Source organism: Lynx rufus, unplaced genomic scaffold, assembly GCF_022079265.1.
Source record: "Lynx rufus isolate CCGP_SWC_20201006 ecotype Redwood Valley unplaced genomic scaffold, mLynRuf1.p SCAF_5, whole genome shotgun sequence".
NCBI lineage: Eukaryota > Metazoa > Chordata > Mammalia > Carnivora > Felidae > Lynx > Lynx rufus.
In genome coordinates, this window is record NW_025814867.1 from 109673595 (window position 1) to 109697354 (window position 23760).

At 39.0% G+C, this 23760-nt stretch overlaps 1 protein-coding gene across 1 annotated transcript in view; it reads right to left on the bottom strand.

Annotated features, from left to right (window-relative positions):
- Nucleotides 1–10722, bottom strand: part of CEP97 (centrosomal protein 97) — a 28429-nt gene extending 17707 nt beyond the window's left edge. Inside the window, exons 1-6 of the mRNA XM_047099998.1 lie at nucleotides 10642–10722; nucleotides 8655–8797; nucleotides 7842–8000; nucleotides 6451–6552; nucleotides 4737–4850; nucleotides 4011–4177 (exon numbers count right to left, since the gene is read on the bottom strand). Of these exons, the coding sequence (XP_046955954.1) occupies nucleotides 4011–4177; nucleotides 4737–4850; nucleotides 6451–6552; nucleotides 7842–8000; nucleotides 8655–8797; nucleotides 10642–10684 (728 nt within the window). The 5' untranslated portion in view covers nucleotides 10685–10722. The remainder of the gene's footprint in view (nucleotides 1–4010; nucleotides 4178–4736; nucleotides 4851–6450; nucleotides 6553–7841; nucleotides 8001–8654; nucleotides 8798–10641) is intronic.
- Between the last annotated feature and the right edge of the window lie 13038 nt (nucleotides 10723–23760).

Sequence of the window (23760 nt, forward strand, 5' to 3'; positions counted from 1 at the left end):
CCTCCCCCGCTCATGCTCTGTCTCTCTCTGTCTCAAAAAAACATTAAAATATTCCACAAGGGGTGGAGGGGTGCCTGGGTGGCTTAGTTGGTTAAGTATCCAACTTCAGCCCAGGTCATGATCTCGCAGTTGTGAGAGCCCGCATCGGGCTCTGTGCTGACAGCTCAGAGCCTAGAGCCTGCTTTGGACTCTGTGTCTCCGTCTCTCTCTGCCCCTCCCCCACTCATGCTCTGTCTCTCTCTCTCTAAAATAAAGATCAAAAAAAAATTTTTTTTAATATTCCAACAAGGGGCACCTGGGTGGCTCAGTCAGCTAAGTGTCCGACTCTTGATTTCAGCTCAGGTCATGATCTCACAGTTGGTGGGATCGATTCCCATGTTGGGCTCTGCACTGACACTGTGGAACCTGCTTGGGATGCCCTCTCTCCCTCACCCTCTGCCCCTCCCCTGCCCCTCCCCTCCTTGCTCACTGTGTCAAAATAAATAATCATTTTTTAAAAATAATAAAATAGTCCAACAAAAAAAGTGGGCAATACATGAAACAAGATAGGCAAAGTTGGTAATTGCTGAAGGAGTATGGTGGGTATTTAGGTGTTCACTATGGTACTCTCTCTACTCCAAAATTCTGCTCTGTAACTTCTGATCTCCAACTAAACAACAGAGGTGTAGCTTGGGACTAGGACGCATAAATAATAAAACAAATGGAAACAAATTCCAAAAGAACTCCAAATACTGAGTTCCTACACAAAGGTGCTGGTCTTTGCACAGGTGTGCCTCTCTCTGAGAAAGCACTCAGTCACAGCACCACAGGAGTGGCTGACAGCTCAACTTACTCTTTCCAGTGACACACACATTCAACATGTGGCTACCTGAAGTCATCCAAGAACCTGGGATACTTTTCATAATGAAGAAAATTTTTAATCTGGATGTTCCTCGCAAACAACAGGCTGGGTAGATACAAAAACTGGAAATTCCTTCCTGTCCTTCAGGGCAATCCCTAAGGTTGACCAGGAAAATGTGTTGAACACTGCTCAGGCTACTCATATGACAGCTCTCCCTTATAATAATTCCGCCCTCCTAAACAAAACTTCCAGAGTTGTGGGTTGTTTTTTTTTTTTAAAGTTTATTTATTAATTTTGAGAGAGACAGAAGACAGTGTGAGTGGGGGAGGGGCAGAGAGAGAGGAGGAACGAGAGAATCCCAAGCAAGCTCTGCACTGTCAGCGCAGAGCCCAATGTGGGGCTCGGGCTTATGAACCTCGAGACCATGACCTGAGCCTAAATCAAGAGTCGGATGCTTAACCAACTGAGCCACCCAGGCACCTCACTATGTTCTATTCTTACTCTCAGGGGTGACTATGTAGGTATTTTTAAATATTATTTTTTAACTATATCTGAATTATGTGATACCTTGCAGTTTTTTTAAATGTTGGGGCAGGAGGGTGGGTAGAATCTGTTGCTATTGTGCTATCCTCCCAACTCTTCCTTCATTCCATACTTATTTAGTGTAGGATGACCCCACGGAAAGACCACCCCAGTGAAAGCCTACTTCTTCTCTACTTCCTGAAATCTCTGAAATCAGAGAAAGTTAAAAAAAAAAATGCAAATTCATCTTAAAGTCACTTGTATTAAAACTATTTCCACAGTGTACAAACATAGCCTTTGCATTATTATTCATCTATTCAACAATTCATCTTCTCATCTCTTTTTTTTTTTTTTTTAAGTTAGCTTTATGTCCAATGTGGGTCTTGAACTCATTACTCTGAGATCAAGAGTCACGTGTTCTAGACACCTGGGTGGCTCAGCTGGTTAAACGTCTGACTTCAGCTCAGGTCATGATCTCACATTTTGTGAGTTCAAGCCCCACACTGGGCTCGCTGCTGTCACTGCAGAGCCTGCTTCAGATCCTCTGTCCCCCTCTCTGTCCCTCCTTGCTCACGTTTTCTCTCTCTCTCTCTCCCCCTCTCAAAAATAAAAATATAAACAAACAAACAAATAAGTCACATGCTCTACCAACTGAGTCAGCCAGGCACCCCAAATATCTTCTGCTTTTTAGCATTTGCTTTAGTTTCTATGAAACACCTCAATTTTCAGTCTCTATCTTTAAGTAATACTGACAATTATCCTTTATTAAGCACCTATTATATGATCAGTATTATGCTATATGCATTATCCTCATCCTCATTCTTTTTTTTTTTTTTTCAACGTTTATTTATTTTTGGGACAGAGAGAGACAGAGCATGAACGGGGGAGGGGCAGAGAGAGAGGGAGACACAGAATCGGAAACAGGCTCCAGGCTCCGAGCCATCAGCCCAGAGCCCGACGCGGGGCTCGAACTCACGGACTGCGAGATCGTGACCTGGCTGAAGTCGGACGCTTAACCGACTGCGCCACCCAGGCGCCCCTCCTCATCCTCATTCTTGAAAGCTATTATCCACATTTTACAGATGAGAAAACAAAGGCTCGCAGAAACTAAGGAACTTGTCCAGGCCACATAGCTAATAGGTGGGAGGGAAAGATGCGAAGCCTTCTCTTGTCCCTTTTCCCAGGTCTCTTTTTATACCAAAGTCTTATCTCTGCCCATCTCACCTCCTGCCTCCTACATGAAAATGTTGCCAGTCATACTTGCATAGAAAAATCTGACAAGTATTTTTTCTGTTAAAGGAAGAGCTAGAGAAGATAATCAGAGTAAACCCATATTCAAGCTTTAGAACTACCCATAGTTGAAAACAAAATAAGGTTTCTGAGTACACAGCAACACACTGCAAAAGACAAGCCACACTTTTTTGTAGGCAAACTAGACCCTACACATGTCCCTCCCCTACACTATGTAGGTCCTGACTGCCATTCCTCACTGCCCCATGCCTTATTCAGCAACTAGATGAAGCAGCAGGAAGAAGGAAAAGGAAAGCCCTGTCAGTAATCTACCACTCATCCTCCCACGGGCATACCCCTCAAGCAGCTACTATCAGTCTCTAGTACAGATGGAGAGAAATGGTAAGAAATAACATACATGTTGAGTCCATGAGTGCATGTAGGTATGCAGTGAGAGGGGGAGGTGAAATGAGGCACAGTGAAGAGAATACACTCATCTCAATTCTCATACCCTTTAACTCTGCTCTCCCCCTCTTGTCCACATCCTAGTTTCTTATCTCCCCTAAAGCTCTGATTCCACTGACCACATGTCAGCGTCCAGAATACCCCATCATGCAGAGGTACCAGCTCCAAGTGTAGAAACCATCCATGATTAGAGGGATAGGGGAGTTCCACTTCTGCTGCTTCACAGGGAGGAGTAGGGGAGGACCAATCAGCATGCCTACTACCAGTTCCAAATGGGAACTTGGCAGGAATTTTCCCACGGAATCACTGTTATAAATGGTAGTTGGGTCCTATTATTAATACCGCCCTTACATATAGGATGGATTAGAAGCTTTTGTGGGATTGATCTGAGACCCTATATAGCATCCATAACATGATTTCTACAGAAAACGCACCAGGGGTGACTGGGTGGCTCAGTCGGTTGAACATCCAGCTTCAGCTCAGGTCATGATCTCGTGGTTTGTGAGTTCAGGCCCCGCATCAGGCTCTGTGCTGACAGCTCAGAGCCTGGAGCCTACTTTGGATTCTGTGTCTCCCTCTCTCTCTGCCCCTGCCCCACTTGTGCTCTGTCTCTCTCTCTCTCTCTCTCAAAAATAAATAAACATTAAAAAAAAAAAAAATGCTCCAAGCCCCTGAACAACCAACAAAAGACCTTTTAGAAATCAAATTGTAAGTTGGGCACTAAGTTAAACTCACTAGCCCCAGCATCTGGGGCTGATATTTATATCTTATCCCTTCTTAGGATAGAAAATCCTAAACGACCAGCATATAGTTTGCCATATGATTGCATTAATGATCTTAATTTCTAAATGCACGTTTTAAGAAATATTTCGTTTATTAATCTGTAGCCAGCTAGAAATGGTCTTTAAGGTAACTTCCATGATTAATGTGATATTAAAGAGGTCATGTTCACCTTTCCTTCTGAGAAATCACATATCCATCTAGGACTCTGAGGTTTAAGCACCAGCTGACGATGTATGGCCGATAGTCAAACCCTGGAATGGACGGTGTTGCCATCACACAAGGATTGTTCATGATTGACAACTGTTCCAACTCAGTTAAGGATGCCAAAAAAGAGATCTGAAACAAAGGATATCTTTGTTGAATGAAATAGACTATTCATTATCAAGCACAGGGCTTCCATTGTTGATTACACATCTTTGGCAGTTTGAGAATGCAACAATTTCCCTCTTGTTCTGAAAAGCAACAAGTACCACTCTTATATTATCCAAAGGCTTCCAAAATTCCATCAATATGACCATCTGTCCTTGCTTCACAAAACCGCTTACAAAGTATCAGCAATGTTTCCTAATAGAGAAAATCCTATCTTGAAAACATAGTAGCCAGAGAAAGGTAGAGTGTCCTTTATTGACCCCTTTAATGTATATATACATCTACCACAAATCCTTTCCAAATGGAACAAAAGTTGCAGCATTACAAATGAAATGAAGCGTTAATGACCCACTGACATTAAAAAAAAGTAGAAAGAAAAATAACGATCATCTTGAGTCCAGTGTTTCATCTTAATGGTAGTGTCTTCCAAGATGCTCACAGTTCACAAGTGAGCTCACAACTTTATCCTGCATCTCTTCTATTCTTTGCAGCTTCCTGGATCCCACAAAATACCCTCAAATTTTACCTCATTTAGGTCGCGGATTTCATTTTCTGCCAAGGAAAGTATAGCAAGACTTCTGGGTAGATAAGCTGGTGCCATTCTAAGAGAAGTGATGATGTTTCCATGTAAAAGCAGGGTCTTGAAGGTAAAAACAGAATGAAATTACAAATGAAAAAATTACAAATGTATCTATTTTGACATAACCAAAATGGTGAGTATGAAAAATAAACGGACCTATTTTATTATACTTTTCATCACTTACAAAGCAAAGATTAATAACGCTGCAAGGGTCCTAGGTGGTCTTCTAATCCAACTTTCTCTTTTCGTGTCCACATTCTGAGCTCAAGAACGTTTAAAGATGTGTCCAAGAACACACACTTGGTATAGCAACTAGCATTTTTTGAGATTTAAGTTATTAAAACTTGAACAATTTCCAACATATTGTTCATTTCCTTTTAAAACATCAAAATAGGGGCACCTGGGTGGATTGGTCAGTAGAGCATGCAACTCTTGATCTCATGGGTTATGAGTTCAATCCCACAATGGGTAGAAAGATTACTTAAAAATAAAATCTTTAATACAAAATCAAAATAAAGAGTGAGAAAAGTGAAAGATAACATTAAAAGAATCACATATATGGGTGCCTGGGTGGCTCAGTCAGTTGAGCGTCTGACTCTTGATCTTGGCTCAGGTCATGATCTCACAGCTTGTGAGATCCAGCCCCATGTTGAGCTTTGCGCTGAGAGCTTGGGATTCACTCTCTCCCTCTCTCTCTCTGTCCCTCCTCTGCTTGCACTCTCTCTCTCAAAATAAATAAATAAACTTAAAAAAAAATCACACATAAAGCAAATTTTCCAAAAGAGAGAGGTAACCCACAACCCACAATTTACAACTGTATTCTCTTGAAAGCTAAAAGCTTAAGAAAGGTAGAACATGCTATTTGCATATAAAGCTGATTCAAATTATGTCAGCAACAATGAATAACTAAAGGCTTTGAATACCCAGGGTTCTGATAAAATAATCATTCCAGGAAAAAAAAAATCCTTAGTTCATTTGAATTCTCTTAGTATATGGACACATCAGATTGTTAACAGTAATTGCTGCTAAAAATGATTTATGCTCAAGACATGGGGAACGGTGAGTTAATAACACTGCTTCTAAGGTTTAACAAATTCACCTAATGCTAATAATATCCAACGATGCAAAAATATGGAAAAAGCCTACATGTTTTTGAAGCTTCAATTGCAACTGTTACTTATTTGATTGCATAATTCATTCCCCTCCATAAAAAGTGCTATATATTACAGGTTTACTTTTTAAATTAAAGTGAAGTTACTTTTGATAACTTAGTGATAACTATTACTCAAAAAACAGCCATTCCGAGTGTCAAAAAACAGATTCAAGTTCAGGAATGATCACATGTCAGCCCAATATGTTACATATTACATAGCTACGCTGCTAGTGTTGGCTGATTAGACATAAAGGGGACTTCATTATGTTCAAAGGATGGCAAATAAGAATTAACCTTAACTACAATGATCAGTTTTAATTAAAATAAATCAATTACAGAAACTAACAACAGAGTATTTCATACTTCATTTCTGGTACTCTAATAGAATTTTTATCAGAAGTTACGATCTGTTCTTCATACAGAGTAGGATGATTTTAGGCCAATCAGATCACTTTCTTTTGGTATATTAATATAAAATTTCAGAAATGACATAGCAAACAGACTTACCTTCAGTGATACCAATTTCGATAGATCACCAATCTGGGGTATGTTATTGTCTGATAAATCAAGGTGCTGTAGAGCTGTGCAGCTACTGATTTGTTCTATGGCCTGTCACAAGAAAAGCATCACACAAAATCAAAAAACGAAATTCTTCCCTAGTTCCTCGTCTCCTCTGCTTCCAATTGTAAGCAGAGGAGGAGAGCTTAGCAAGAGAAAGAGGGGGCAGTAATAATAGAATTTGGTAAATTCTTATGTAACAAGCTTCCACCCTCATTATCCCTCTGAGAGTAGAACCATGTCATCCCAGATATTTATAGCTTGAAAAAACCTTAGTGATAACACATGACAGTTGGTATAGTATAGAGTTTATAAGTAAAGAGTGGAACCAAACTGGATGGATTCAAATCCTGGCTCTGTAACTTCCTGGCTATGTGACCTTAAGCAAGTTACTTTACCTCTCTGGATCTCAGTTTCTCATTTATGTAATGGACATAATGACTATACCTACTTCATAGGCTGTCATGACATTGAATGAGTTGACAGTTAAGGTGCTTAGAATAGCATCTAGCATTAATTAACTGATCAATAAGTCAGCTATTACTATCATTTAATTGAGTCCCTCATCTAACATATCAAAAAATAGGACACAGAGATTTTAACTTACCAAAATTTTAGAGCTACTAAGTGGTGAAAGCAGGACTAGAGTCCAGATCTCTTGACTTTTATTTTGCATTTATTTATTTTTAATATAATTTATTGTCAAGTTGGCTAACATACAGTGTATACAGTGTGCTCTTGGTTTTGGGGGTTGATTCTGTGACTCATCGCTTGCATACAACACCCTCTCTTTACTTTTAAAACAGTATATTCTCTACTATATTATTGAACGTTTATTCAAAGCTTAATGCAGCATGATACAGTGTCCCTCCTAACATTCCATTCTACTGTTTGATCTATTCCTCTAAGTATAATATAGATTCTTTGTCCACATTGAAAACACTATGGGACTGTGTTATGTGTTTCAAAATAAATTATTTTTTCAGTTTATGTTAAACTGAAATGATCCCTGGGAAGTGGGAGTAGGTACTTTCACGTTTTATTCTATTTATTTCTGTATTCACTATTATAGTGAATACCTTTGTAAATTAAAAAAAGAAACAATTCGGGGCACCTGGGTGGCTTGGTCCGTTGGGTGCCTGAGTTTGGCTCAGGTCATGATCTCACAGTTCGTGGGTTCAAGCCCTGTGTAGGGCTCTGTGCTGACAGCTGAGAGCCTGGAGCCTGCTTCGGAGTCTGTGTCTCCCTCTCCCTCTCAGCCCCTCCCCTGCTCATGCTCTGGCTCTCTCTCTCTCTCTCAAAAATAAATAAACATTAAAAAATTTAAAAAAAAAATTCACCTTGAGATTATTTCCTGCCAAATTCAGCCATTCCAAATGTACTAGATCCTTTAGCCCTTCCACATAGCCAATGCTATTATGAGGCAAATTTAACACCCTGAGTTGGGTCAGTTTGGCCACACCCATCATTCGCACCAGCCGATTATTAGCCACTGACAACTGTGGAAAGGAAAAGATATCATTATTCTCAGTAAAACATGCATATTATTTTCACATGACAATGGTTAAAAAGATTTGTTTACATGGCCAAATATTCCCAAATATACAAACCCAGTTTGAACTTTTCACATATTTTGTCTAAATACTCTACAGTGCTTGTTGTTGTAAGTTGTTCCTAAGCAATGGAGAATATACATAAAACTGAGCCATCAGAACCTCTCCAACTATTCAAAAGAAAACACTTTTAACAGAGAAATTACTTGAGAATATAAGCTCCACAAGAATGAGGTCCTTATAATGTCTGGCAAAATCTAGAGCAGTACTAGATATATAAGGGGAGACCAATAAACATTAATTGAAAGAATGAATGAACAAACTCTTTACCTCTGTCATAACATAAAAGGTTATCTTAGCAACACAATGCTTTGCCAACATAAAATATTTCCTTTTTTAACAAATGCTTCTTTTTCTAGTCTATTTTAAATGCAGCACATAAATAAATGTTCATCTTCAAGGAAAACTGTCATGTAAAAATTTAAGATAACATTTACTGCTTTCCAGGCCTGTATAGTTACTTTTTGTTAGGTTATTTTATTGTTTTGTATAATAATAAACTGGTTGTATATAACTATTTCCCCAGATAGCAATACCTACCTGTATTAATCGTCTACATTTCTCAAGATTTTCCAATTTAATAATTTGATTTTTATCCAGAATCAAAGTATGAATATCAGCTTCACAGGGTAAGTTTGGACTTAATTTCTGTAGTCCCTGTCCTGACCAGTTGACCACTGATCCTTGAAAATAGAAGAGAAATTGTTAGAAAACACAAATACAATGGTTGAGCATAGGGATGGAATTATATTCATAAAATCTCTATATTTAAGGTTAAAAAACACCAGGGCATAATAAATATCAAGATTTAAAAACTAAAGCAATCGAGTTCTAAAAGACCACAGATTGAAATTATTCACTTTCTCTCAGAAATATCAAAAATTACACCTAAAAACCTGTGATATTCTACTCAAGTTTCTATGATGTTATGCTGTGGAATGCTTCACATTTAAATATGAACTATCCCATATTTTGTGGCTAAGTAATGATTGTATTTTTTTTTAATGGAACTAATCTTTTGATAGAGATCAACCTGCTTGCAATCTAATTACCAGTATATCCTAAAGTCCCCGATTATTTTAAAAATCATAGTTCAGTTAATTTATCTATGAATTGAGAACAATACACTTGATTAAGGTGGGGATAAAAAAACGAAATGATATGAACAAAACTTAGCCCCATTCCTGGCCCACAGAAGCCAATAAAGTAATTTAGTTTCACAGACGTTTCAAATCCTATTTCCCCGGGTTAACCATTGTGCTATCTTGGGCAGGTTATCGATCTCTTTGGGGCTCACTTTTCCACTCTATAACATGGGGATGATAATAATATTTGCCTTACAATGTTGTTCTACAGAGAAAATGAGATATTAAAAAAAAAAAGCCTCAGAACATCATCTGGCTCACATAAAAAGTACTCCTTAAATGTTTACTGCTATCACTGTAGTTCCCGTGGTGGGCTGGGGGGGGGGGGGTGCAGTTTAAGAGAAGCAGATATCAAAAAGGGGTGGGGCCACAGAAACTGCCAATTTCAAATTTATACCCAGATTAAGATTACTGTGGGAAATAATTATGCGAGATTGCTCTCCTGAAAGGTTTCAACGTTTTTTCATTGTCTAATGGATTCTAGCATTGGCGGGGGGGGGGGGGGGGGGCGGGGAGGGGTTGTCACGGGATTCTCTGAGAATTTGGTGAAAGCTGTGTGCTGTGCAATGAAAATGTAGTCTTTGCACGGGGTCGACAGACCCCTTGGAACTATCGATTTCCTCCCCCACACATACTCCGAGAAGTTACGGCCCTCAGATAATGACCCCCAGATCCAAGCTTTGGAGAGAGGACTCGACCAGCCCCCGACCCAGTAGGCTGTAGCGGAGCCTCAGAGCCGTAACCAAAACAAAGGAGCTCGGCTCATGCCCGGCGACTCCCGGTCACAGAAGCATCCACACCCTGCGCTCCGCTGGGTGGCCACCAAACCCGATTCCAGGACCTGGTCTGCAGAACAAGGGGTGTAGAACTGTGGCCTCTAGGTCCCCCTAGATTTTATCACAGCCATCGGACACTTCCAAAAAAGGGTTTAACGTCGGTCAGGGAGCTGTGGTTGAAAGACGGTTTCTTAAACGTGATAGGAAGCTAGGGGAAAAGGAGACAGGCAAAGCTAAAGAGGGAGATCCGGCAGTTTTCACTTGGGCATCCAAAATTCGAAGTAAACATCCAAGAAAGGTCACCGCAGCCCGAAATCAACCACCCAAGCAGCTTCAGAAGCGCGGGAGCCAGGAAGCCCGGCCACGCGAAGGACCCTGGGGATGTAGTCCCCAGGTCGACCCTTTCCGCAAATCCGCAGAACTAGGCAACACTCAGGAACTACAACTCCCAGAAGGGAGCGCGGCTCCGCGACGCCCACAGTCCCGCATCGAAAGAACTGGTACAGAACTGCACACCTAAACCCAGGCTTCTTCTCTCCACCAGGTAACTATTTAACTTAGTTCCGTGGAGTAAACGTTAGGTCTTAAGGGTGAGGATCGCCTTACCATCTCCAGGAGGCAAAGCCGCGTCGACGCACGCCACCGCCATACTTCCCGCTTGCTAATAATACCAAGCAACCGTCCTCCAGCTGCTTGGGGGAGCCTGTAGTCAGGAGGCAGCAGCCGGAAACTACAGCTCCCAGGATGCACGGCAACCAGACGGCCCAATTGGCTGGTCTGCACCTAATGGTGTAAAACCCGGGTTGGAGTCTGAGCCGCAGTGTGTTCGGGAACTCGGGTCAGCTCCCTTTTCTGACAAATAAGCAACTGTATTGTTAGATGATCGTTTCACTCCCTTTTCTAGGTGTCTCCGAAATTTGACACTTTTCCCATTGAGATAATTATAAGGTCGCTATTTAATGCAGACCGAATTTGAGCGCTCCGTGTTAGAAGTCCTCTCACTGCAGAGGTGGCTGCCCCTTCTTTTGACAATTCTGAATAAGTTGAAAGTTTTCAACTCTGCTATAAGAATGCCTTGGGAGATCTTGTTGAGATAGTCAAAATGGATACATTTCATATGAAAATTTAAAGCATTCTGGGATAGAAAGTTCTATAAAGTATTTTTAAGTGGTTCTTGAATATTTAACAGAAATTTAGACCTGGGTGTATATTTAATAAGTATGAACCTAGGATTTTTCCAAGGAGTATACAAGAGAAGTTTACAACATAGTCTCCAAATTCAAGAATTACACTTCCCAACGCTACGGGAGGCTTACACCTTTGATATAACTATTTCCTGATAACTAGCATGATTGCAACTATAAACACAGAAAGATCTCAGCAAATGGAGAAAGACAGAAACAACAATCTTCAAAGACTTGAAGGAGGAAGTGAAACGGAGCTAGGGCTTAAAAGATGTGTAGACTCTAAAACGATTCAGAAGTACATGAAAGACATTAGCACAGGCTGCAGGTGAGGGTATGTGGTAATGAGGTTATTCTCAAAAGAAGTGAAAAACTAACCTAATAGCAGTACAGAAGGTACAAAGGGAACTTCAATTTCTAGTACACATGCCTCCATTCCCCTTGCAACCTTTATTATGAACTCCCCTCTTGCTGGAACAGCATTGTAGAAAATCTCTGATCATTTGTGTTTGGGGAAATCTGGTAACTCACACTTTTAGATTTCCAGGCCCTTGATCCTGTGAGCATTCCCTCCTTCCTGGGTTCTCCTATCTCTGTGACTACACCTGCCTTAACTCCTTTTTTCACTCAATTTCCCACTGATTTAGTCTGAAGACAAATTTCCTAGTTCTGAAGAGGTAATTAAGACTAGGAATCTTTCTCTTCTAACCAAGAGACACCTTACCTAGAAAGTACAATTTTACCATATAGGTGTAAGAACAAAGTAAGTCTGAATACTGTCTCCTACTTTTGTTCCCGGAATATCTCGTGAGAATTGAGGGGAGTCTCTGGCACAGAGAGAGAGAAAGTGTTTACAGTTCTCTCTAATTTAGCAGGGTAATGACTTGGGAGGGGGATCCTGGTAGCCCAGAGGATACCTGAGGAGTAAAGTTCCCTCTTGCAAGTTTTTTTGTTTTTGGTTGTTTTTTGTTTTGTTTTGTTGTTATTGTTTTGTTTTGTTTTGTTTTGTTTTGTTTTGTTTTGTTGAGCAAGAGGGAGAGAGACAGAGAGAATGAATCCCAAGCAGTCTCCTCACTGACAGCGCAGAGCTGCCCTCGGGGCTCAAACTCATGAACAGTGATATCAATATCAAGATTCAGACACTTAACAGACTGAGGCAACCAGGCGCCCCTATTGAAGAATTTTCTTATTGAAATTCTTTAACTTTGGTTCTAAACTTCTTTTTGATTTACAAACCACTTCAATAATCTGAAAGGGTTGCAGCCTTTCTTCCAGACAAGTGGACAGACAAAATACATGAACCTATCAGTGTATAACTTTTTGCACTCTTTGGGTTTTGTTATTGTGTGTAACACTTATTAAATAATAACAAATAATAATAAGGAATGTTAATATTCATTCAGGATTTGTAGATTTTCCATGAATAGATATATCATAGTGACAGTTCCTCTTTCCATGTCATAAGTCACAGATAAGGGAGCAGGACCATAAGAGTCTGCCAGTAACTACTAACCAAAGAAGAAAATGTTTACTTTTATGCACCTAAACCTTCACATAAAGATTTTTTTAATAAAAAAAAATTAGCACATTTTCAAAATCTTTACAGTGTTAAAATTCTTGTAATGATATGGGAACTAAAGGAACCTCATGAAAAAAAACCTGCATTTTTTTCTCCTTTTCCTTCTTATATTCTTGCTAGGACCTACATGGCTCCCCTATACGTGGCTTATAGTACCAGTAATGTATGTCCTTGTACATGTCAAGGAGTTAATGATTTCTTTGGAATCTTCCAGCACAAAAGTAACATCTAAGGAGCGAGGTCATCATGAACATCTTCTAAGACCACTGACTCCAGACACCTTGACACCAGGACCACTGGCTCCAAGGCATAAACGACTCATGAAGGACACCTGAGCACTTGCCCTTGTTTTGACCAGTTCCTGGATGCCTGACAGAACATGTACACCAGACCAACATCCTCAGTAAAAACTCCAGACCCCAAGCAAAGATGAGACTCATTCTCCTTTTCCTTTCTGAGTCTCCTAGATGCTCGGTCTGTATCTGCCCTCTCTAGATCTTCAATAAATGCTACTTTCACTTCCTCCCAGCTGCTGTTTGATTTCCGCCTTGTATAAAGCCAAGGATTGCATTGGCTGTTCCTACAGGACCCCCTCTGGGTCCTCAAACCCAGCCAGCCTAAATTATTGGAAGAGTTTGTAGTTTTAAAGCTTTAAATCTTCAAAGTTATTATACTTACTTTTTTTTCAAATATAAGTTCTCATCCTAATGAGAAAGCCTCCTTTGTTTTGTGAAGATATATTGCACTACCCACAAGTGTTGTTCCAGTTTCTTCTCTATTTGTGTTATCTAAACTTGTATATAATACTCTCCTGAAACTGCTCTGTTAAAGGTTACCATTCACGATTACAACAGTCTCCTTCCTACCACTATTCTAGTCTTCAGTTCATCCTTGTTACATGAGCAGTTTAACCTTCTAAAACACAAGGTTCATTTTGTCCATCCCTCACTCAAAAACGCCAAATGAAAATTAGTGGAATGAATGGTGGGAGGTATGTGAGGCCAGATTATTTTGGCTCTTGAAAGTTGAATTTCAAGAGGGAAGTGTTTGAGGAGGGGATTAACATGCTAATAGGGGTTTTACTTAGATAATGCCAGTAGCACTGGGCAGCTGCATTACAGATGCAGGGGATGACTCAGGGCTATCAGCCCTTGCAGAGATCAGGTACACTGTGCTGATACAAAGGAAAGTGTTGTGGGGCCTAGGCCTGACCCTCCCCCCCCCAAATGCTCCTTTGTTGAAAGGTTCATAGTGTTGGTCAGCAGAATCCTCCTACTTGATTTGAGCTTGCAAGGTTTAACATATATATAAGATGAGGCAATTTAGTTAAATAAATTAGATGTACAAGCTGTATCTGAAGCACAAAAGAGTTACTGTGGTGTGATTTTAAAGGGTTGCTGGTTCACTTAGGATATGGGACTGTGCCCAGGAACATCTAGCCAGTCTTTTAAAAATCCATGACTATACTTAGTTGACTCTATAATAGGAATACTTTCATCCAGATCCTGGGTCAGATAAACCAGACAAAACTCTGGTTCTGCTATTGCTATAAACTTTCAGGAGTGGGGGCTCCTGGACGGCTCAGTCAGTTAAGTAACCCACTCTTGGTTTCTGCTCAGGTCATGATCTCATGGTTTATGAGTTTGAACCCCATGTTAGGCTCTGTGCTGACAGTGCAGAGGCTGCTTGGGATTCTCTCTCTCCCTCCCTGTTCTTTCTCTCAAATAAAATAAATAAACTTTAAAAAATACTATATACTTAAAAAAAATAAAATGTAGGGGCACCTGGGTGGCTCAGTTGGTTAAGCATCTGCCTTTGTCTTAGGTCATGATCTCACAGTTTATGAGTTCAGGCCCCACACTGGGCTCTCTGCTGTCCACACAGAGCCCGCTTCAGATCCTCTGTCCATCTCTCTCTCTCTCTGCCCCCCCCCCGACCCCCGCTTTCACACTCTCTTTCTCTCAAAAAAAATAAATAAATTGGGGCACCTGGGTGGCTCAGTTGGCTAAGCGTCCGACTTTAGCTCAGGTCATGATCTCATGGTTCTCGTGAGTTTGAGCCCTGCATCAGACTCTGTGCTGACAGCCTCTGGTGCCTGCTTGGGATTCTGTGTCTTCCTCTCTCTCTGCCCCTCCCCCACTCACACTCACTCATTCTGTCTCTCTCAAAAATAAACATTTAAAAAATAAATACATTTTAAAAACTTAAAAAATAAATACATAAATAAAATGTAAAAACGATGATTAGCTGTAGACTGTCCAAAAGCAGGAGGTAGGCTGGATTTGGTCCATGGGCCATAGTTTGCCAATTCCTTCTAGAGAATATCTATATAAAGTAGCCTTTTGAGTTTATAATTTCATTTGAAGGCATGAAAGGGAATTTCTGATTTTCTTCATAACATTTTCTTTACTCTAGTTTTATTTCTTCTTCTTTTTTTAAAATTGTATTTTAAGTAGGCTCCATGCCCAACATGGGATTTGAACTCATGACCCTGAGATTAAGAGTTGCATGTTCTACTAACTGAACCAGGCAGGTGCCCGGTGGGAGTTTGTATTTTAAAGATATTATTATTATTCGTATTCTTTCTGTATTATAGATTTTGTATTGTAGTTAAATATGAAAATCTTAGTGATTTCAAAGTTTTAAAAGTATAATTTCAGAAGAAAAAAGTTAACATATTTGCATTCCTCAGCATATCAATATACTTCATTTCTACTTGATATTATTCTCTCAACTGGAAAGGAAGAAAAGCAAAAAAAAAAGTTAAAAGGTATGAGATGACCAAAAATTTGACCACAGGGAAATTTTCAAAACCTATTTCTTGAAAACAGCAGTCCCAAATCTATGTACGGTATATACTCATTTTTGTTTTAAAAAAATATGGGAGGCAGGGGTCTAGATATATAAGAGATTGAAAAGAGGGACACCTGGGGGCTCAGTCTGTTAAGCATCTGACTCTTGATTTTGGCTCAGGTCATGATCTCACAGTTGGAGAGATTGAACCCTAAATTGGGCTCTGTGCTGACTGTGAGGGGCCTGCTTGGGATTCTCTCTCTCGCTCTCTCTCTGCCCTTCTCTATTTCTGTCTCTCAAAATAAAATAAACTTTAAAAAAAGTGAGAGATTGGTAAGAAACAAATCAACACGTTAACAGGGACTTCTCTGGGTAGGAAGATTACGGAGACATTACTTTTCCCTTGCATGTGGGTTTTTGTTTTTGTTTTGAAAGAGAGTGCCAGGTGAGGAGAGGGGAGGAGAGGCCCAGGGAGAGAGAGAATCTTAAGCAGGCTCCACACTCAGCATAGAGCCCAACACAGGACTTCATCCCATGCTCCCAGGATCATGACCTGAGCCGAAATCTAGAGTCTGACACCCAACTGATTGAGCTACCCAGGTGCCTCTAGCTTGCCTGTCATTTTCTAAAATTTTTACAAGTATATCTTTTATTTTTTAATGTTTTTATTAATTTACTTATTTGTAAGTAAGAGAGCAGGGCAGAGTGTAAGCAGGGGAGGGGCAGAGAGAGAGGAGACACAGAATCTGAAGCAGGGTCTAGGCTCCAAGCTGTCAGTACAGAGCCTGACAGGGGGCTGAAACTCAATTGTGAGATCATAACCTGAGCCAAAGTCAGACACTTAACTGACTGAGCCGCCCTGGCGCCCCTACAGTAATATATTTTTAAAAATAAACAGATATATGCTACACTATTTTAAAATAGAAACTAGGGACACCTGGGTGGCTCAGTCAATTCGGCGTCTGACTCCCGATATTAGCTCAGGTCATGATCTCATGTTCGTGGGATCAAGTCCCGTGTCAGGCTCTGTGCTGACAGTGCAGAGCCTGCGTGGTATTCTCTCTCTCTAAATAAACAAAGTTAAGAAAAAAATAGTTTAAAAAATGAATCAAGTTGGGGGGGGGGTAAAAACTACCACTCTTATAAATGAACTTTTTGAGCTTTTAAGCAGTCTTCCAAGTACAAATGAAACTTGGAACTTTTTATTTACACATTCACTTAATTTTCAATTGGGAATATGATGAATCACTTTTATAGGTTCCACTGCCTTTTGGAAACACTTCAAAAGAGAATGAATGAAATTAAAATGTCAAGAATCCCTTTATCACTCTTTTAAACAAGAAACAACTTCTTTCCAGTTAATTAGTTAAAGGCACCTGAAAAATATCTCACAGTAGCTTTATTCTTGAAATTATTTATATTTCCACCTGTTTCTTTTCTCATATTAGCTGATTATTACATGTGGAAAAAATAAAAATTTTAGTATCTCATCTTGACATGGCTAACTCCTCTATATTCATTGTTTTGGCCCTTCCATTTATTTAGAAGTAATTATTTTATCTGTCTATTATAATTTATAAGACTGTTTCTGTCCACCTTCCTGAAATCTTGTTGCTTTGAAGAATGGTGAGCTAACCGTTTACATACAGTGGGCATGGTGGAGACAATCATTGATTGGTTCCCCCGTCTGTTTTGTTTCCTCTCTCTGGGAGAACTCACTATTTGTTCAGCCCGACTCTCTGGAAAGAATTCCAACTGAGCCTTTTTATAATAATAAGGCAGAGCAAGCCGCTCCTCTGTCCAAATATTATTATAGGATTTTCTTTTCTTTTTAAGTTTATTTTGCAAGAGAGAGAGCACACTGCACACCTAGCTTTTACATTTTAAGTGACTGGAAAAAATCAAAAGAATAACATTTAATGACACCTAAAATTATATTTAATTCAAATTTCAGTGTCCATAAATAATATATTTTTGGAATAAGCCATACTTATTTACCTGTTGTTAATGGCTGCATTTACCATACAATAAAGAACTCATGATTGAGACCATATGTGGCATTCTTATCACTTCCATTACCTACTACAAATCACCACAACACATTTTTACCTGACACGATTTCAAGTGCCATGCGTTATTACCATACTGTGACAATTTATTGGTTTGTTTTATTACCAACATATACCTATCATATTAAAAAAAAAGAAAAAGAAAAATGTAGACTTAAAATATTCCATCTTTAAGGTATGGTTAAGTGTGGATTATTTTGTTGTCAAATTAGATGGCAAAATATTATGATTATTCTGCAGTGAACCATTCTCTGTGTTTAAAGAATGCAAGATATGTCTACCCACCAGACTAAACAGCCATCACAACATTCCCAAACCACAGGAATCAATCAGAAAAGTTAGAAAATTTTGATGTCTCCTCATAGTAAAATTTCTTCAAAGAAAGAAATGAGAGAAAAGAGCCCGTGGCTCATTTGTTAGACAGGCAAAGAAAGTCATTTACTTATGGTATGTTAATTAAATGATGTTTGCAGCAGCTGAAGAAATATATCTAGAAAAAATAAACTGGTTTAAGACCATTAGCCTTTAGGTGTGAACAGCTGCTTTAAGTGTTAAAGATGCTGGGAACAACATCAATAGGCAGTTTAAGTTATTTGGTGAGGGCAAATTATTTTGAATGGTTTCCCATGGCTCTTAATGAATGGACAGGTGTTATTGATACAGCTTATTTGTGCCCATTTGTTCCAGAAATCAATGTTTGAAACGACTGAAGAATAGCTTCTATGAACAGGCTACATGAAACAGGTGACAATATTGTTAAAGAAGTAGAGAAAACACTAATTAATTACATCTGAAGTGAAATCAGCTATGATGTGTTACAACTTATGTAAGTAGAAAAAGGCTCCGTTTGACACATTTTCAACACTTGTGAATATGTAAGGTGCTAAATTCTATGGTTATACCATTATTGTATTATCAATCAACAGGTACTTTGTGGAAAACATTTGAATCTACCATGTGTTATTGAACCAGTAGTGTTAATAATAAACTTCATTTGTTCTCATGGACTTCCATGAAATCTTGTCAGAATTAGGCACTGAATATCCCGACTTGCCCTACCACACAGCATTTAATAATGTTTTATTGTGATTTTTTTTTTAACTCAGGGTCAAGATTGACGTCTCTCTAAATGAAAAGAACCCTCCTAACTACTATTATGGAACACTGACAGAAAGGCTTTAGAATTAGTTTTTGCTAATTTGCTAGTTTTGATCATTTAATGACGCTTCTTAATGAACTCAACCTAAAATTATAAAACAACACAGCACTTACATGCAAAACTTATTCTAAGGTATTTTGACAAAAAATAACATTAGTAGATTTACAAGTTAAATCAAAAAGCAAGATCTCCATTCTCAAACAGATTTGCAGTGGTTATATTTTTGAGCTCAAACTATAATTTTAGTGGTATTGAAAGATCTCCATGCAAATACAAAGGAAAATTCCATATTTTAAGACCCACTTCACTGTGCAATTAGCTTTCATTTAACTTTCAATTGGAAATAATTATTAATCATGCTAAAAAGAAAATATCAAAAGAATAATCTACTTCTGTAATTGACTTCTAAAAGATTGACATGCTCAATTATCATATGCCCTTGGATTGGTATTAGTTTTGAGCAGTATTTATCTGGGTGAAAACACATTTTTCAAAGATGAAGTATGTAAAATCTCATTACAGATCAGGATTGAGAGTCAAACATTTGTAATTGATTTTAATGGTAGGGAATAACTTTAAACCCTAATTAAGAGAAATGTCTATCTTCTACCTCCCCCCAAAAGAATTTCATTTTTCTCTTTAAAAGAGTTGTTTTACCAAAACTCATACTCAAAACTGTCATTATATTTTAAATTTAATCAATGAAAATGTTGTGAAAATTTTTTTCTATTATTATATAAGTGCCTATATAACATCCTCAATTTTGCTTGTTAGCCCACAAATTCTAAAATATTTACTATTTATAAACCTCTTTGGATGAATTAAAAATCTGAGCAGGAAGTTAGCCAGTTGAAGGGAGGAAAGATTTCCAGTCAAAGAAGATAGCTTGAGCACATGAGTGAGAACCAATAGAATATGTGACAAATAATAAGCAGTTACTACATACTGAAGGATACAAACACCATGCTTCCTTCTTGCATTTTTGAGCCAATCAGTAATACCAATTTCTTCCAGAAGATGGCTCCCTTTAATTATTTTACCAACATTTTATAACAAAAAATTTCCAACATATAGATAATTTGAAAGGATTTTACCGTGAGTACTCATAAACTCACTACTTTGATTCTCTTATTGACATTTTATTATGCTTGTTTTATCATACATCTTTCCATTTATCTATCTCCTCCATCCATTCACTATACTTCTCCCTATTTACTTAAGCCAGTATTTCATTAACTAGTACTCATTATTTATTTAGTTTCATTTCTTTTAAAGTAAAATTCACATCCAATAAAATCCTCAAATCTTAGCGAACATCCCCTGAGTTTTGACCAACTGTGTAATTAACCCACAATCTATAGACATAGAACAGTACCATTACCAGAAATCTCCCTTATATACCTTCTGGCTCAATCCTTCCCTTCCCACCCAGAAGTAACCACAGTTCTGATTTTTTCCCATCAAAAATTAGTTTTGCATGGTGTAGAACTTGATATACATGGAATCATACAGTGGTACTTTTTTGGGGGTAAGACTTCTTCCACTTAGCACAATGTTTTTCATACTCATATTGATGTGTAAATCAAAAGTTCATTCCATTTTAGGGGTGCCTAGTTGGCTCAGTCGGTTAAGCAACCTGACTCTTGATTTTGGGTCAGGTCATGATCTCACCATTCGTGAGATCGAGCCCTGCATCGGGCTGTGTGCTGACAGCTGAGAGCACAAAGCCTTTTTTTGGATTTTGTCTCTTCCTCTCTCTCTGCCCCTCCCCTGCTCTCTCTCTCTCTCTCAAAATAAATAAATAAACATTTTTTTTTAAGTTCATTCCATTTTATTTCTGTGTAGTAGTCCATTGTATAAATATATATTACTGTTTACTTATATATTCACTTATTGATGGGGCACCTACAGTGTTTCCTGTATTTGTTATGAATACAGCTGCTGTTCTTGTATAAGTAATTTTTTAATTAAAAAAATTTTTTAGTTACAAAATAATACAAATGGTGCTTACCCTCCCTATTTTCCAGGATCGAATTGTGGGACTTAAATCTTTCTATCCCAAAGCACATTAGAATTGTTTGAAATGTTTTATCAGGGAAAAGTAATTAAAAGAGTACATAACAATATAGAGACTATTTTAATGAACCCTCCAACTCAACACCAGCTTCAACTATTATCCATTCCTGGTCATTTTTTCATCCATGCCCTTAGCCACTGGCTGCTCCCTTATATTAAGACAAATCCCAACCATCATGCTATTTCATCTATAAATATTTAGTATGTATCTAGAAGTATAAGAACACTTTTCAAAATTAAACATGACCACAGTACAATTAGAACACCTAAAGGATTAACAGTAAGTCTAAGTATCATCCAAAATCCAATCAGTATTCAAATTACCCCATATGGTCTGTCCAGCATGTTTGTTCAAATCAGGCCTCAAATAAGGTCCATATGTTGCAATTGGTTGCAGAAGTTCTTAAATCTCTTTTAATCCATAGGTAGAGCCAGCTTCAAGTTGTGCAACCAATGCAGTCACACAGGGCCTGACACTTAGGTGCATCCCACACTTGGGGTTTAATGCTCTGCATTAACTGTCTAGGATAGCTGTAAATCTGTCCTTGAATTTCTGTTCTGTAGGTGAAGTACAATGGGGACAATGGGGCATGTGCCTGGGGCTTGGAGCCTCAGCTCACCCGCAGGTCCACTTCCTGCAGCCTCCTCATTTTCTAGGGATGGGTTCTGAGAGTGGCTGATTCTGCCACTCACCAAAGGTAGCCACACTGCCATGCATTCCAAAAGCGGCTTGCTGCCCACCCCCTTCCAAGACCCAGATACATAACACATCCCAGGGGATTGCCCATTCCCTGTGGGTTAGGCAGGGGGGTACCGGGTGGAAGGAGATGGCCAGCTGGACACCGCCCCCGCCCCCCTGTTGTGGGGTGCAACATGTTGGTCCAGAGACCAGCAGGAGGGGCAACCCAAGAGCTGGCTTGGCCTTGCCTGTTCCAATGCACGCATCAAGTCACAGGGCAGGTCCCTGGGCACCTGTGAGGGGCTGCAAGGCCCTAGCGAATGTCCTTGCCTAAGGGAGCATGAAGTTAAACAGCAAATGAAAAACCACCATGAAAGGTCAAGAGACAGATTACTGAAGACAGGAAAGAGATTAATATTTTATACCTTTATCCTGCTATTTGAAAAAGGAGACACCACTTTCATTTTACACCAGGCCATGAAAATTATTTATGCAGCTTGTCTTGTCAATTGGATAGGCTCTAATCTCTCTCCTTTCAATTTACATATTGTTGAAGAGTTTAAGTCATCCTATAGATGCCAGTTGCATCCCTATGGAATTGTTTCACATGTTCCTGTCCTCCATATTTCATATAGTTGATAGATATGAAGACTTGATTAGATTTAGATTTAAAAAAAAATTTTTTTTTGTTTATTTATTTTTGGAGGAGAGAAAGACAGAGCATGAGCAGGGGAGGCACAGAGAGACAGGGAGACACAGAATCCAAAGCAGGCTCCAGGCTCTGAGCTCTCAGCTCATAGCCTGATGTGGGCTTGAACTCAGGAGCTGTGAGATCATGACCTGAGCTGAAGTCGGACACTTAACCAACTGAGTCACCCAGGCACCCCATAGATTTAGATTTTATAGAATACTTCATAATTTGTAATTTTAATAATGGTTTATAATTTTATTTTTTAAAAGTAATCTCTATACCCGATGTGGGGCTAGAACTCACAACTCAGAGATCAAGAGTGTAATACTCCACTAATTGAGCCAGCTAGGCACCCCACTAATGCTTCATAATTTTAAAGAAAGCTTCATAATTTTTAATGCTGTATAGTTTTTTTTAATGTTTATTTATTTTGAGAAAGAGAGAGCATGAGCAGGAGGAGGCAGAGAGAGGGAATCCCAAGCAGGCTCCATACCCAGCACAGAGATCAACGTGAGGCTCAATCCCACAAGCCTGAGATCATACCTGAGCCAAAATCAAGAGTCACATGCTTAACTGACTGAATGACCCAGGTACCCCACACTTTCTTATTCTAAGAGCATGTGAGCATAATATAAGGTGTGATACACACAATGTGTTACAAAGAACCCTGAAATGCCAGCTCAAGAATGACCTCCAGGAAAGAGTAAAAGAACTAAAATCCCTAAGATCTAGTTTCCTGTGTTTCCTCCGCAGAACTACTCAAGCCAAACATAATTTTGAAGACCAGTAAAATAAAATATTCCTAAAATGCTTGAGAAGGGACTATAAATTCCAGGGTTCAGTGGACCAAATTCCTGCAGGTAAATCTTGGCTCTATCTTCTATTCTACTCAGGTGGTTTTCTTCCTTCCTTCCTTTTTCTTTTTCTTTCTTTCTTTCTTTCTTTCTTTCTTTCTTTCTTTCTTTCTTTCTTTCTCAAACATTTGTTTAATCAGCATCGATTTAAAACAAAGAGAGATGTATGAATGTCAGAGTTGACTAAATTCATCAAACCATGGAAGCTTGAGGCATCCATCTGCCCATCATCTATTTAGATAATATCCTCCAAGTATATCAGGTATTCTGAAAACCTGGTCAGAGTTGGTCAGGCTGTCAAATTCCTCCTCTTTGCTTTTCAATTCCATGCTGATTTCTATTTACTCATTCTTTTCTCTTTTTTAAGATTTTATTTTTAAGTAATCTCTATAGCCAACGTGGGGTTCAAACTCACAATCCCGAGATCAAGAGCCGGATGCTCCACCAACTGAGCCAGCCAGGCACTATTAACTCATTCTTAAGACTGGTTTCAACAAAACTACAGCTTTCTTTTTGTTTGTTTGTTTGTTTACTTACGAGAGAGAGAGAGAGAGAGAGAGAGAGAGAGAGAGCGAGCGCACAAGCAGGGGAGGAACACAGAGAGGGAGACACAGAATCCAAAACAGGCTCCATACTCTGAG